At 41.2% G+C, this 15845-nt stretch overlaps 1 protein-coding gene across 3 annotated transcripts in view; it reads left to right on the plus strand.

Moving 5' to 3' along the window:
* The window catches only part of TTC7A (tetratricopeptide repeat domain 7A), a 316394-nt gene that overhangs the window by 26185 nt on the left and 274364 nt on the right, over positions 1–15845 (plus strand). For all 3 annotated transcript variants that reach the window (XM_061625444.1, XM_061625445.1, XM_061625446.1), the window contains exons 6-8: positions 1839–1917; positions 5524–5684; positions 11590–11653. In XM_061625444.1, coding sequence (XP_061481428.1) covers positions 1839–1917; positions 5524–5684; positions 11590–11653 — 304 coding nt within the window. The remainder of the gene's footprint in view (positions 1–1838; positions 1918–5523; positions 5685–11589; positions 11654–15845) is intronic.

Here is a 15845-nt window from a genome sequence, read left to right on the forward strand (position 1 = left end):
TGCAGCACAAAAAAAGTGGGACAAAAACAACCCAGAACATATGAAAGGTTAAAGGATTTCACTACGAGGCAGGCAGTGACTGGAAGCGAACAGTATTGAAAGCAGGATCACATGTGACTGGCTCGATACCATCATGAGCACAAATCATCATCAATGCACAATAAAAAGGATGTCTGGGGGGACCCACAGTTGCTTTTAATGTGCAAGTGAAATATGCCCCTCCTGTAACTTAAGGCGATGGGATCTAGTCCCGCCTTCTGGGGAGGCAGAGAACAAATCTCCCCCCACACACACTTCCTTACAGGTCATGACTTAAATTCCACATAATGTACAGAAATAACATGGAATTCCATATATTTTTTAAAACAATTGACACAGATATTAAACATATAGTCAGACAATGAACTGAAAATATGAACTACTAGCAGCCTCATACCCAGCATTGCTTGGAAGAAAGAAAAAAAGTGCAGTTTTGAAAAGTTTAGTCTGCCATCTTGATTCAAAATGGTTTCCAATTGTATCCAAACATAGATGAAAACCTGCTCCTTGATCTCAGGAACTGTTATGTAAGATGTGGTTATGATAGCAAGAGATGTTCAAATGAATAGCAAAGAGACAAACCATTTTCCAAAATATATAGTAGATACCAGGAATGCAGAACCTGTGGCCTTTCAGATGTTGGTGGATTCCTATTTCCATCTGTCAGTGGTCAGGGTTAATGGTAGCTGTCATCCAACAACATCAGGAGGTGCACAAGTTCCCTATACCTGAACTATATCAACTATGTTCGCTGCCTTTTTGCTTTCTGCTTGCTTGCAGTCTTTCCTGTTACGGGTGGAGGGTAGCAACTAACGTTATAACTCTGTGATTTAGGTTTGGGTTGTATGTGCAAGTCCATCAAGTGCTGGCTAAACTATGCCTCTGCCCTATATATATCTAGGGATATAAATGAAAGATACTCATGGTTATGCTTGGTGAAAGGGGCATTCTCGGTCAAACTTCATGGCAGTGATGGGACACATTCATTGGTACACTGTAGCATAATCAATAGTCCATTTGGGCTAATGCTTGCACTCTGTTAACAAAATTGGCCTGCAAGAAGGAAGAAGTGTAGAGCATTGTACAAACTGTAGCAGCCTTCCTAACATAGTGCCCTTCAGAAGTTTTGGACTACAGCTCCCATCAACTCCAGCCACTATGGTTGATGGTCAGTGATGATGGGAGTTGGGAAATGCTTATGTTTATGTTTGTTTAATTTAATTTAAAAGCATTTATGTACCAAGTAATATTTCCGAAACCTCAGAAAGCAGTGTTTATATCTTAACTTCCTCCAAGGAGCTCAAGGGTGGTATACATAGCTTCTGCCCCAATCCTATTTTATTTTAAACTTCAGAAGTTTATTCTACATGTGTGGTAGAATAAACTGAAGAAGTTGGGATTGGCCCAAGGTCACCCAGTGACCTTTATGGCTGAGTGGGGATGTGACCCAAGTCTCTGCAGTCCTAGGCCACGACTTGAACCACTATACCACACTTATTCTTATATGTCAAGCATAAAGAGAGAAGTTGCTGTCATTTGACAGCACTCTACGATATGATCCAGGAAAAGCTTCCAGATGTCTCCTGTGCTCATCAGAGCTGTTCCCATAGGCCACCATCTGGATAAGGCACACGAGAAGCAATCTTTTTGAAGGTCTCATTCTCTTGCTTTATTACCATTAGCTCAACCTGAGCATGCGTGGGTATTTTTTTTTAAATGTCAGATGTTCTTCCTTACTTCCTTTTTATCTCTTCGTAGTGTTAGTTCACAATCATATCTTGCCTTTTCCTTCCTCTTAGCAACATTGTAAAAGGTATAAGAAACCTCCGAGACTTCTTACGGACCATGGAAACAAAGGCTACCCAGAGCTTCAGAATGGTAAGCCCAATTCATCAGTACATGTAACAGACCTTCTTGTGGCAGATGGCATTTAACAAAAAAAACACTTGGGGTTCTTTAGTATGTATTTCTTTTTGTATCTTTGCTATGCAGTGTGAATCTGGCCTTGCAATTCTGTATTATCTATTCTAGATGGATAACAAGGTCAGATGGAATGTAATTCAGATAAATGCTCATAGCAGCATTCAGATTTAGACTCACTTTTGTGTATCTGTTTGCTTACTAGCTTCTTTTCTGCATGAGAGCAATTGCAGAATCTGGTGACAAAATCTATTCTTTATGATTGGCACTTCTTAGCCTAATGCTAAATTGTTTTCTTTAGCTTTGCCCTATTTCATAGAGCTCTTTTTATGCTGTGATTCTGTGGAAACAAAATCCACAGAATTACAGTGTGGTAATAGATTAGAGAGGTGGAAGGGGGAATTGGGGAAAAAGGGGGCATGAAGTTGGAAATGGATCCATTAATCCCCAAATTTCCCCAAGATTGGTTGGGGACAGAGAGGATTGCTCCAGGAAACTACTGCAATAGGGCCCCATGTGCTTTGTGGCAGCATTGAGAGATACCAGGAACCATGGGGAATATAGTTCCCATGGTTTGTAGAGTCCTAGATGTTGCTGTGAACATGTGCTGCAGTGTCCAGGAATTAAATTCACTATGGTTCATAGTGTCCCAGGGTGCTGCCATGCCTACTTGCAGCAGCATCCGAGGACACTGCATATTATGGGAGGCTGTATTTTTCATGATTCCTGGTATACTCAGAGGCTGATATGCCTCTTATCCTAACATCATCATCTTTATTATTGTTATTGACAACAACCACAACCAAATTTTTTTACCCATGCTTCACCCAAAGGTCCCTGGGCTGGTCACAAGAGTTTAAGAATACATCATTAAAACCAGTTTTAAAGAAATAAAATAGGGTGGGTCCTAAAATATATATATCTTAAGTGGCAAAGAGCAGGGTAAAGAGGTGCATCTTCAGCAATCACTGAAAACTGTACAGTGAAGTTGCCAGACGCACCTTGGTGGGGAGGGAGTTCCATAACTTAGGGGCAAATGAACTGGCAACCAATGCAACTGTTTTAGAACAGGGGTATATGAGCTCTAAAAGCAACCTCAGCCAGTAATCTGGCCTCTGCATTTTGGATCAGTTGAAGTTTCCGAGTCATCTTCAAGGGCAGCCTGACACAGAGCACATTGCAGTTACCAGAGCATGGAGTACTGTTGCCAAGTCATCTCTGTCTAAAAGGGGCTGAAGCTGGAAAAAGGCACTCCTAGCCACCAAGGCCACCTGAGCCTCCAGTGACAATGTTGGATCCAGGAGTACCCCCCAGATCTGGGGCTGCTCCTTCCAGGGGAGAGCAATTCCATCCAGAACAGGCTGTCTCCCCACCTGGATGCAAGAACTCTGGACACATGACACCTCTGTCTTTTCAGGATTTAGAATCAGTTTATTGGCCCACATCCAGCTTATCATTGCCTCCAGGCTTATGGCTTAGCCATAAGCCATAATGGTTTTAGCCATAAGTCTCAACAGCTAGTACACAATAAGACATATCTCACAGCCTATTTGCATAACTTGATGTTTATGCTATATTGATTCTCTTGAATGATGAGGCTGTGGGTTCTTATCTTGTATTGCTAATTCTTTTAATAATGTTTAAAAATAATCAATGACAGAAAAGCTTTTTAGATAGCAGGATTAACATGGCAAGGTGTGTAATTAAATTAATTTGGAACACTATACTGCAAACTGTGAGTGCATTTTACTTGTGCCCAGAGAAAGTATACCAAGCAATAATAATGCTCCCCACCCCTTTTCTTTTCTTTTCTTTTCTTTTTTTCTTCTTGCCAAATTCTGTTATAATATAAATCAAAGGCTTGGGCTGTTCTAATTTGTCCGGTTTTGTTCATGACAAAAGTGAAACTAATTGACATTGCTAGTGAAGTGTGCAATAAAACAAACGCACGCAATCTCTCTCTCTCTCTTTCTCTGGAAGCAGGGCTTTATTTTCAGTCAAACTGTGAAGTTCCAGTTCTATGCAGAGCACCAGAGATCATTATCTTGATGTTTTGTGGTGCTGTCATGACTGATATTTATTATCATTTATTCCCCTAGTGCAGGTAGCCTCATGTGAACCATTTTAGGCCAAGGAACCCTGATGATGGTGGTGGTGGTTGTTTTGTCCTTTGAGAAACAAAGCAAGGGTTGAGATGTGAAGGCCCAGGAAAAAAAGGAAAAACCCTGTTTACCCTCCTGAATTTTTCCAGTTTCTTTCCAGGCCTTCACATCTCTAATCAAGGGTAAATCCTTCACAGGGCAGTAGTAAGCATGCTTACTTGGAAGCAAGCCCCAAGAGGCTTAATTCTGAATAAAACATGCTTAGGACCACACTTTGCTGTGATTCTGACTCACTTTTGGAATCGGTATGGTCAATCTGTGAAGGGGTGGCTCTGGCTATTATATGCTTTCAGACCTGTGATAGAGGGACTAAGGCACGGATGGGGAAGCTGTGGCCCTCCCCATCCTTTTGGACTCCAACTCTCATCAGCTCCAACCAGCATGGCTAATGGATGATGGTGGCTATAGTGGGGCTGCCCTTGAAGACGGCTTGGAAACTTCAACTGGTCCAAAATGCAGCAGCCAGATTAGTGGCTGGGGTTCCATTTAGACCTCATACAACCCCTGTTTTAAAACAGCTGCATCGGTTGCCAGTTTGTTCCTGGACTTAATTTAAGGTGCTCACTCTAGTGTTTAAAACCCTAAATGTCTTGGGTCCCAAATATCTGAAAGACTCCTACCCTACAGAGACTCTTGGGTGTTGAGATCAACAGAGGGGGCCCTTTTGGTAGTTCCACTGCCCTCAGAAACTTGCGTGGTGGGGGTCCAGGAAAGGGCATTCTCAGTGGTGGCCCCTAAGTGGTGCAAATCCTCCCCATAAAGGTGCATCCGGCAAAAGCTGAAGAGGCACCTCTTTACCCCAGCCTTTGACACCTGAGAAGTAAATTTTTAGGCCCCACCCTATTTTTTGTGATGTGATTTTAGGTTGTTTTTAATTGTTTTTCATGAAGTATTTTAAAACTGTTGTGACCTGCCCTGTGACCTGCCTTTGGGTGAAGGGCAGGGTATGCTTTAAGTTGAATTCCTGCACCTAACAAGAGGTTGGACTCAATGGCCTTATAGGTCCCTTCCAACTCTACTGTTCTGTGATTCTATGGGCAAATAGTCTGAACTAGTAGAATGCAGTTCCTTCTGTTTTCTGGCTGGTGTTGAGCACATGTGGCATAAGTGAGAGCTGTTTTATGGGTCCCACTTACAGTTGCTTAGCTGTTCATTCACAAATATTACCCATACATTGCCATTGCTCAGAATACAAGAATGAAAGCCATACTCAAAACAAAGCTTCTCTCTTTGGGTACTTAGGATAATCAGAAAGGTGAGTCAGATGTGGCCATCTGACTCAATGCAGCCCTGACATATCATGTATACTGGCTTCTAGCAAGTTGAATCATTAATCCTGATAAGCATCTTTCTGTTTTTTTAAAAAAATTGTTTCCCCCATTTTCTTTCTATTCTTCTCCAGACAGCTGCCAAACAGTTGGCAGAGCTGCTCCTCCACTCCCTGAGTGAAGATTGTTACTGGAGCCCTTTATCCGATCCTCTTCCTGAGTTCATGAACAAAGAAGACAATTCATACATTTGTACTACTCTGCGTCGAAGACTTCAGCTGCACACTGGAGATAAGTGCGTACAGTACTTTGGGGCTATTTTATCTGGAGCCACAGACACACACACACATGCACACACACAGCGATTAAGACATTTTACAACTTCTGGCTTATACTGTTTGTTGTATGCTACTTACAAATCCTCCCAATCATTGAGTTCATTGGTGTGATGTCATGGAATCTTCAGTACATTCTAGTTACTGAAGGAGAAAGAAGCCCTTTTCACACTTTCGTTGTGTGGAGAAGGTGAGCATGGCAATGTCTGCATGGCGTGCATTTAGCCCCATCCCTCAAAGTTACATAGGTCCCCTCTAGGAATGGGCGAGAATTTTGATCAGTTCATATTTGAAGCTGAATCTATAAAATTTGCAATTTCTGAAACAATATCAGAATTGACACACAGCCATCACATGAAATTCACATGTATTTGAATTTTGTGATACACTTTGCCAACCAACCAAAGTTTACAAAAATGTATATGTTAGGGGAAAGTGTGCATAAAAATAAATATATGAGTGAAAATAAAATATAATGCATTTTTGTATGACAAGAAATGGCTTGCAAAAATGTGTACATCAGTCAAAAATTTGTTTATTAGGAGGAATGCACACTAAAGTGCTGAAGAATTTTCAGGAGTTTTTATTTTAAAAAATTGCAGATTGCTGCAGAAATGTGGAGAACCAAATTTAAGATTGGAAAAAAAAGAAACAGAGAACCGAAATTGACAAGATCTTTCCATTCCTAGTCCTCTCTCTGCTGTCATCCTCACCAGTGTTATAACTTCTGCAGAGGGGCTGAGGCGGGGGAGGGGGTTCTCTATGTATGGAGACTCCCTGTGCAATTTAGGACCCTTTCATCCATGTTTCTACATTGTGCCAAGAGCCTGTGTGTCCAGAATAGTCTTCTTGCTACAGACATTATGATGAGCATGGCGTTGCCAGGGATAGGGAGAGCTATGTTAGGATTGGGCTAAATGCATGCCCCCACAGCCCCTGTCACCACACTTGCCCTGTTCACATGAGTAACACATAAAGTAGGGATGGGATCCATTGGCTGGTGATGGTTTGAAATTTATTTATTTATTTATTTATTATCATTATTTTTACCCCGGCCTTTTTCCAAAACTGGAACTCACGGCGGCTTCCAGATAAAAGAACACATATAATTAAAAACGTACAAAAGTCTAAATTAAAATAGAATCAAACTATTTACAATATTAAAACCATCCATCCATCCATCCATCTGTTGATGTATGTGGTATTTGCGTTGTAAGCGCTGTTACATTAGAGTATAAGTGGTCAAGAAATTCCAAGAACACGACATAGTGTTAAGAGTCCATTTATTCAGGACATTAAGGCATTAAACAGTTTCGTTTTCACACATAGCAAGAGCTCACACAGAAAGCTGCTGCTCCTTCAAGAACAAAAACCCCCACAGAAAAAACAGAGAAACTGGCTGCTCTCACTCCAGCCCTATCTCCCGTTGCCTAGGAACCAGTTGACCTTGGCAGCCTGCAAGTTCCTACAAAGACATAACAAAAACTCTTCCTTGCTCCAGACTTGATGAAAAACAACCAGAGGTAGTATAGCCTATGGGTCAACAGTTCCCACCTTTTTCATCAAGACTGTATCTATAACATTTGCAATTATAACATTTCCATTTCAGCAGTACAGTTCTACAATACATGGTTATACATTTGCATCCAATAATACATTTCAATTCATTGCGTCATACATTAGTTTCCAAGTTCAAACTTTATTAATCAAACTTTGGTTGTACACAAGTCAGATATAACGTTTCTGCATCCATCTCCACGACTTGGTGCATACCTGGGCTGCTGACTAAACCCACAGTAAATTTGTCAGGAGGTTTCCCAATGTTAGCTCTCTCAGACCGCCTTAAAAGAACTGGAGCTTCGGCTCCTGCTGCACCCCCTGAACTTGTTCCTGGCATGGCTTGCTCAGGATATGTCATCTCGTCAGCCTTTGTTTTACGTTTGCCCCATATCAGTTTATTTAATGCATCCTTCAGTGGAATATCTGTTCCTTCCACTTTCACCCCTTGTGTAGGTGTAGGTCCTGGTGTAGGTGTTGTGTCATCTGATCCATTGAGAATAACTGTTTGCTTTTGATCCCGAGGCTTGTCTGAGACTTTAATGCTTCTGCTCAGAACAACTTGCTGTGTTTTTGAAATCCACACTCTGTAATATGCATTCTGAAAACCCAGCACAAACCCTTCCTGTGCTCTAGGTGCCAATTGCCACATCTTTTCCCTTGTGTAATATGGACCCAGCAACGGGCTCCAAATCTCTCAATGTGCAGCACCCTCGGCTTTCTCCCAGTGAGTTTTTCGTATGGTGACATTCCAATGGCACTATGTAACACCCTGTTGTGTATGTAATTCACATACAGAATACATTCTCCCCAGAAAGAGTGTGTGAGACTAGAATCCTCCAACATGGCTCTCAAAGCTTCCTGAAGCACCCTGTTTTTTCTCTCCGCTATCCCGTTAGAAAACGGAGAAAATGGAGCTGTGTAATGTTGTTCTATACCTTCACTTTCAAGGTATTCATGTAATGCTTTGCTTGTAAACTCCCCCCCCCCCTGGTCTGATCGTATCGCCTTCACAGTGACATTATGCTGCGTTTGAATTTTCTTGATGAACAGTCTCAGCTTCTGCTCTGCTTCATCTTTCCTCTTGAGCAAATAAACATGAGTGAATCTCGAGAAGTCATCTACTATGACCATAAAATACCTTGCACCTCCTCGTGAACTGTTTATTGGTCCTGATAAATCAACATGAATAAGCTGGTAGGGAGCGGTTGTCGAGCTTTCCGCCTCCTGGTTTATTAGTGCAATAGTCATTGTAGCTTTATGGCAGGCATCACAATCAATTAACTGACCACAATCTGTCAATTTCATGTTTTCACTAAGACTCCGGGTTTTCTTAATTGTTTCGTAGTTTGCATGCCCCAGCCTTCTGTGCCAATCATGCACACAGCCTTTATGTGTCTGTGCCTCAGCACCAAACACAACACACCCTGCCTGATTGCCTTTTATTACAAACTGTGCATCTTTCAGGCTCCCTTGCATGCATATTACACCCCCTCTTTTCACAAAACATTTGTCTCTGTCAAACACCACTGAAAACCCAATGCTGGTCAGTTTTCGAACAGACAAAATATTACTAGACAAGTCAGGGACATACAATACATCAGAAATTATGCCAATCTTACTCAGTTTCAACGTCCCTCACGCTTTGACAGTTCGTCTCGATCCATCAGCCAGTAAAACAGAGTCCTGCACTTCTTTTGATGTGTGCAATAAACGTAAGTCCTTTACGAGGGTATGGGACGCTCCGCTGTCCAAAATCCAGTCTGTCTCCATAAACTGAGGCTTTTCTGCGCTGACAAAGTTCACACTGCTCTGCTTCCAGCCTCCATCTCTGCTTCTTTGCTTGACTGCACAGTCTCTTTGAATATGTCCACGCGCTCCGCAAAAATAAGTTTTCAGCCGTTGCTGCTCCTGGTAGTTTGCCTGCTTGCTTCTGACAGCTTCCTTCGGTTCGGCCTTTTTCGCCTCCTGTCTCCGCTGCCACTCCTGGGTCAATTTTTCCTCAATAAAACCCACATTCAGGCCCCCATCTGGCATTGCTTCCATTGCCATCACAAAATTATTCCAGCTTCCATTGAGTGAAGCCAGGATAATATACGTCTTCTGAAGGATACTGTGTTCCACGCCTCGGTCTTCTAATTCAGCAAATAGGCGCCTGAATTCAGTAAGATGCTCACTCATGGTGCACTCTTCCGTGAAACGCATCTGGTACAGCTTCCTTGCCAGACACAGCTTGGATCCCGCTGTCTGTTACACATGAAGAGCCTGCAACACGTCCCACATACATTTGGCTGTGGGTTCATCTCTTACGTGCAGCAGTTGAGAGTCGGATAGAGCCAAGGTAATAAAAGCCTGCGCCTTCTCATCTCTGCGCGTCCAGGCTGCTGTTGGTGGTACCAGTGGGGTCCCTTCAATCACAGCAAATAACTCCTCTTTTATCAGGAAAGCCCGCATTCTCATCTTCCAGCTGGCGTAATTATTTTCCGTAAGCCTTTCCATTGGCATGCCTCCAGACATGTTTACAGCCATCTCTGCTCACCTCTGTCTGGCACAATCAATCACACTGCTCTCTGGAACTCAGTCTGCAGCTCAGACCACTTACGTCGTTGTAACGCGTGCTGGATCTGGGCCCATAACCCTGTTGATGTATGCGGTATTTGCGTTGTAAGCGCTGTTACATTAGAGTATAAGTGGTCAAGAAATTCCAAGAACACGACATAGTGTTAAGAGTCCATTTACTCAGGACATTAAGGCATTAAACAGTTTCGTTTTCACACATAGCAAGAGCTCACACAGAAAGCTGCTGCTCCTTCAAGAACAAAACCCCCCACAGAAGAAACACAGAGAAACTGGCTGCTCTCACTCCAGCCCTATCTCCCGTTGCCTAGGAACCAGTTGACCTTGGCAGCCTGCAAGTTCCTACAAAGACATAACAAAAACTCTTCCTTGCTCCAGACTTGATGAAAAACAACCAGAGGTAGTATAGCCTATGGGTCAACACCATCCAGGGTGGTATCAATTCGAGTTCGTTCTTTGTCTGCTAGCTGCTGCTTTTCCCAGTCTGTTTCCCCTGCCTGAGAAATATCAATATTTTGAAAGGCAATGTCAATAAATTAAAGGAAATATTGATAAACTGAAGGAAACATTGCTAAAAATATTTATACCAATATTTTAGACAGGTTTTTGTTTTAAGACATGGCTTTTTTTTTGCCATGGAAAATCACTACATAAAAATCTGATCCGCAACAATAAGTGAATTATTAGAAAATTCTGTGCCAAATACAAATTGGGCGGCATTCTAGCACATCCCTAATTTAAAGTGGGTAGATTTCTGATATCTTTGTGCTATGAGGCAAGTTGAAATCAGTTAGACTGAGGACTCAAGGGCAGGAAAGGATGTGTGTTAACTGATGGGGTCTGAAATGGGTTTGAAAGATGAGCACTATGGAGTGAAGAGACTGAGGAGGCGGGCAAAGGGGTGATAAGGTGTGTGCTGAATTCAAATATTGGGAGGTATTCAACACTACTCTTACTCAGAGTAGACCCTTTGGACATAACTCATTAGGTGCATTAATTTCAGTGGATCTACTCTGAATAAGATTTTATTTCTCAAGCCAAAAACCTGCAATAATAGTTATATTGATTCTAAGTCCTAGAAGCGTCTCCAGTATTTTTAAGTCTTCCGTGATAATGCTTAAGGAAAGAGTAAATAAAACTGTAATTTGCATACCTCTAAAGCTGGCAAAATATGTAACTCTGCCTGTAATAAGGGGCTCTTAAAAGTACTGAAAAAACCTTCTGATCCCTGAAAAACAAGTAAATGTGGAAAGAAAATTAGAAAAACGCTGTCATAAGGGAAAGGCATTTTTAAATTGCATTGGGTATACTCTGAGTAGGACTTAGTTGACTACAACTCTTTAATTCAAAACAACAGAGAAGATCTTTAGTTGTAGGTCTCTGTGGGCCCATATAATTTGCTTTTATTTTCATTTTTTTTAAAAAATTCTAGTAAAAATTCAGGCTGTATAAACTTAATTCCATATCTGGAGTTTTTTGATCCATTTTGCCCAGGAGAGAAATTGCTTCATGAAGAGACAGCATCTGCTTTGTTGAGTCAGAGCTGAGTTTTCTCCTAAGATACACCCCACAGCTTTTAGTCATTCTGGCCTGAAGAAATGATTATATAACATATGAATCATGCATGAGACGTTTCAAGTTACTAGTCCTCTGGTGGTGTTAACAAGAGTGTCCCGTGAGCAAGTTGCTGATGTTGCTTATATTAAAACAACAACTTTGTTTGTCTTTCAGTATCTACAGCCCTCATGACAACGTTGAAGAGGCTCTCCTCCTTTTACTTATTAGTGAATCCATGGTAAGCCAAATACTAATTGTTATATAGAAGGATAATCATTAAAGCATGTAATAATCATCAGGATTATACCTGATATGGACTTCAGGTTTCTTTCATGAACTGCAAACTGGCTTTATGTTCACAAAAATCTTTCCTATTCAGAAGGGAATAAAGCAGTTGTCTTTTAAAACAGAGAAAGCTGTTTGTTTGCTTTTTGTAGCATCTCTTGATGATGACAGATTAAGCAAACATTCAGTGAACAGTCTGAGAAATGTAATAGAAAACTGTGACTCACCCTTAATGTGGTTTAGGGACAATATAATTTTGTTTCTTTCTTTTGCAAAACAGCCTTAATGAGAAAGCAGTATTTTCTTCACTCTGTTATTTGAACATCATTTTAAAGCCACTCAGAGTGGACCTGTTTACAAGCCACAGATCACTGGGCTATGGAGATACTTTTGTGGTACTGATGACTTACTAATTTATACCCTCCTTTTATTTATATATATATAAAAAGACAGCTTTCCTACGATCAATATAATACAAATTAAGAAGAAAATACAACCTAAAAACCAAGTAACAAGCAAAACAATAAGCAGTTTTGGACAGCAGCAGAATGCACAGTAAAATCAAGTGAATTTACAGTGACTCTCCAAGGGATTTAACATAATCTCACTTTTAATCACTAAGGCTAACGATTATAACATTTGGGCAAGGTGATTAAGGGGAGTTGATGATATTGGTGTATAAGATTAGGCATGGTGTGGAGAAAATGGGTTGAGAGAAGTTTTTCTCCCTTTCTCATAACTCTAGAACTTGGGGCCATCCAGTGAAACTGAATGTTGGAAGACTCAGGACAGACAAAAGAAAGTACTTCACACAGTGCATAGTCAGACTATGGGATTTGCTCCCACTGGAGGTGGTGATGGCCACCAACTTGGACAGCTTTAAAAGAGGTTTAGATAAACTCAGGGAGGTCAAGGCTATCAACGGCACTAGCCATGATGGGTATGTTCTCCTTCTATTGTTGGAGGCAGCATGTCTCTGAGCACCATTTGCTGGGAATCACAAGTAGGGAGAGGACTGCTGTGCTCATGTCTTACTTGCTGGCTTCCCATAGGCACCTGGTTGGCCACTGTGAGAACAGGATGCTGGACTAAACAGGCCTTTGGCCTGTCCAGCAGGACTGTTTTTATTTTCTTTTATTGTGTTCTTAAAGCTGAAATCCCAAACATGCCAACGGAGCAATCCTATTGTGCTGGGGGAAGAGGAAGAATTTATGGCTGAGCTACTATTTCCTATACCTGATGGAACGCCTCTCCCGACATGAACCCACCCGTACACTACACTCAACATGAAAGGCCCTTCTCCGGGTGCCTATTGCGAGGGAAGCTTGGAGGATGGCAACAAGGGAGAGGGCCTTCTCAGTGGTGGCCCCCAAATTATGGAATGATTTTGGTGATGGGGTGCGCCTGGCGCCAACACTATTATCTTTTCGGTGCCAGGTCAAGACCTACCTCTTCTCCCAGGCATTTTAGCATGTGTTTTTAAATTGCTTTTTTTAAAAATGTGTTTTTAAATTGTTTTTAATGTTTTTTATTGTTGTAAACCGCCCAGAGAGTTTCGGCTATGGGGCGGTATACAAATGCAATCAATCAGTCAATCAATATACCCTCCCAGCTTGGCCGGGGTGTGTGGCTTTCCCTTTTTCTGTTTCTTTTAATTTCCACTTCTGTTGCTAGGGAGTGGAAATTAACTATGTCAGCTCCAGGGCTGGTGTAGTTGTCAGTCTTTCACCTGTAGAGGTTTCTGTGGGTGTTCAGGGACCTCCTCTGGGAAAGTAGATGCTGTCCTACCAACAGAGAAGCAGTTACATGTTTCCAAGGCCCCTCAAATGGGCGCTGGCTGGCTGTAGGTTTGCAGCCTTACATGGGCATTATGTTCCATTGAAATCAGAAGGTCTTATCAGAGTATACAGGTGTATGTTTGCACTGTAAAACATGGTATTAGAGCAGAAATTGTGTGTGCTTGTATGTATGTATGTATATATGTCTATGGGCATGTATGTAAATGTGAATTGTTTAGGTAGGCAGAGCAGAGTTGGCTGCTTTATTTAAAAGATTTCTATTGCCTTTCAGCAGAGCTGTTTACAAAAACAAAACAAAATGTAGATAAAAATATAAGCAATATATTTTAAAATTGCTAATAAATTAAAATGCGTTAAAAAGCCTGGGATTTAAAAAAAATCATTTATTTGTTTCATTTTATTTATTTATTTATTGTATTTATATACTGCCCCATAGCCGAAGCTCTCTGTACTTTCATAAAAATAGAGCAAGGCAGTATATTTATTTTATTATTATTATTATTTGATTTATATCCCGCCCTTCCTCCCAGCAGGAGCCCAGGGTGGCATGCAGCATATAAAAATAAAATCAGCGCAAAGCATCAATAAAACTTCATTTAGAAACATCAGTAAAGACAGATTAGTTAAAAAGAGAAAGTTCATATTGCAAAGACCTGTCTAAACAATATAGTTTGTCTAAAAAAAAAAAACCTTTGGCTGACACCAAAAAGATGATAATGTTGGCATTAGGTAAGCCTCTCTGAGAAGCAAACTCCCCAAACGGAATGCCATCACTGAGAAGGCACTGTCTCTGGACACTGTGTGCCTGATGTGACAAAGGGCCAACTAAATGTAACATGGGAGATCTGTGCTTGGATGCCTTTTTCCTTGGTTATAATCTCTCTCTCTGTCTCTCTCTCTCTCTGTCTCTCTGTCTCTCTCTCTTCAGCCAGGGCTGCAGTATTGTGGGAGGGGGTCTAACCCTCCCCGTCTTTTACCACTTAAAATCTCCCATCCTCCATATGTGCTGATTATTTATTTATTTAGAACTTTTTATAAACCACTTAATCAGAAAATCCCTAAGCAGGGTGCATAAAAACAATGTAAAGAATGATCAGTACTATGCAAATAACATCAGCAGAATTTAAAAACAAGGCTACATAGCTAGATTATATGTCCTGATATGTGTGCTGAAACAAAAAAGTTTTTAGAAAGTGTCTGAAAGTACAATGAGGGTGCCTGCTGAATATTAATAGGCAAAGAGTTCTAAAGCACAGGTGCTGTTATACTGAATGTTTGACTTCTCACAAATGTGGAGTGATCATCATATGGTACTTGTAAGAATGCAAGTTTAACACAGCCCAACAAAAAAAAAATTTTTTTAGTTGCCAAGGATGTTTGAATGACTTTAGGGTATTTTGGGGGTGCTAAATCCAAAAATGACATTAGTTTTGCCGAATTGGCTCTAGTTTTTGAGATAATGGATACCCCTCAAATGATGTTTGTACCCCAATACGACCTGTAGCTGCTGACATATGCAGCAGGGTTTGGTCTGTCTTTTTACTCTTGAACATTGTTTGGCAAGTTTATCCATTGCATATAATATCATATTGATACTTTGGTGTGCCTATGGTGTGGAGAGAGCCACAAAACCATTACGATGATTGCTATTTTTGTGTTGTGAATGTGAAAGGCTTCAATCTCTACAAGAAACATAAGTGGGAGTATCCTGATTTGGACTCAGCAAGGCGACCTGTGCCACACAGCGAAGACGTTCCCATACCACTGTTTACCTCACTGCCTGACCTTCCATTGTCAGATGTTGAAGAAATGCTGGACGTGGAGTGTAGCACAGGTGGTAGCCCTGGAAGTGGATATGAAGAAAGCTTTTCAACACCTGAGCAGTTCTCCCCAAAAGAACTCAATGATCTGGTACGAGACCTCAGTCTGTCAAAGCAAACATCTGAACTTTTAGCATCCAGGCTAATGGAAAAGAACCATCTACAGCCAGAAGCGAACATAACAGCTTATTGGACAAGAGAGGAGGGACTTCTTCCATACTTCAGCCAAGATGAAGAACTTGTATACTGCAATAACATTCCTGGACTTCTTCTCCAAATGGGACTACCGGAATATCGACCAGAAGATTGGCGGCTTTTTATAGACAGCTCCACCAGAAGCTTGAAATGTGTTTTATTGCACAATGGTAACCGCTATGCATCTCTTCCAATTGCTCACTCAACAAAATTTAAAGAAGAATATGAAAATATCAAAATGGTCTTGCAGAAGCTCTGCTATCATGAGCACCAGTGGTCTATTTGTGTTGATCTAAAGATGGTGAACTTCTTGCTTGGGCAGCAAAGTGGA

The sequence above is a fragment of the Rhineura floridana genome, chromosome 4 (assembly GCF_030035675.1).
Source record: "Rhineura floridana isolate rRhiFlo1 chromosome 4, rRhiFlo1.hap2, whole genome shotgun sequence".
In the NCBI taxonomy this organism is placed as follows: domain Eukaryota; kingdom Metazoa; phylum Chordata; class Lepidosauria; order Squamata; family Rhineuridae; genus Rhineura; species Rhineura floridana.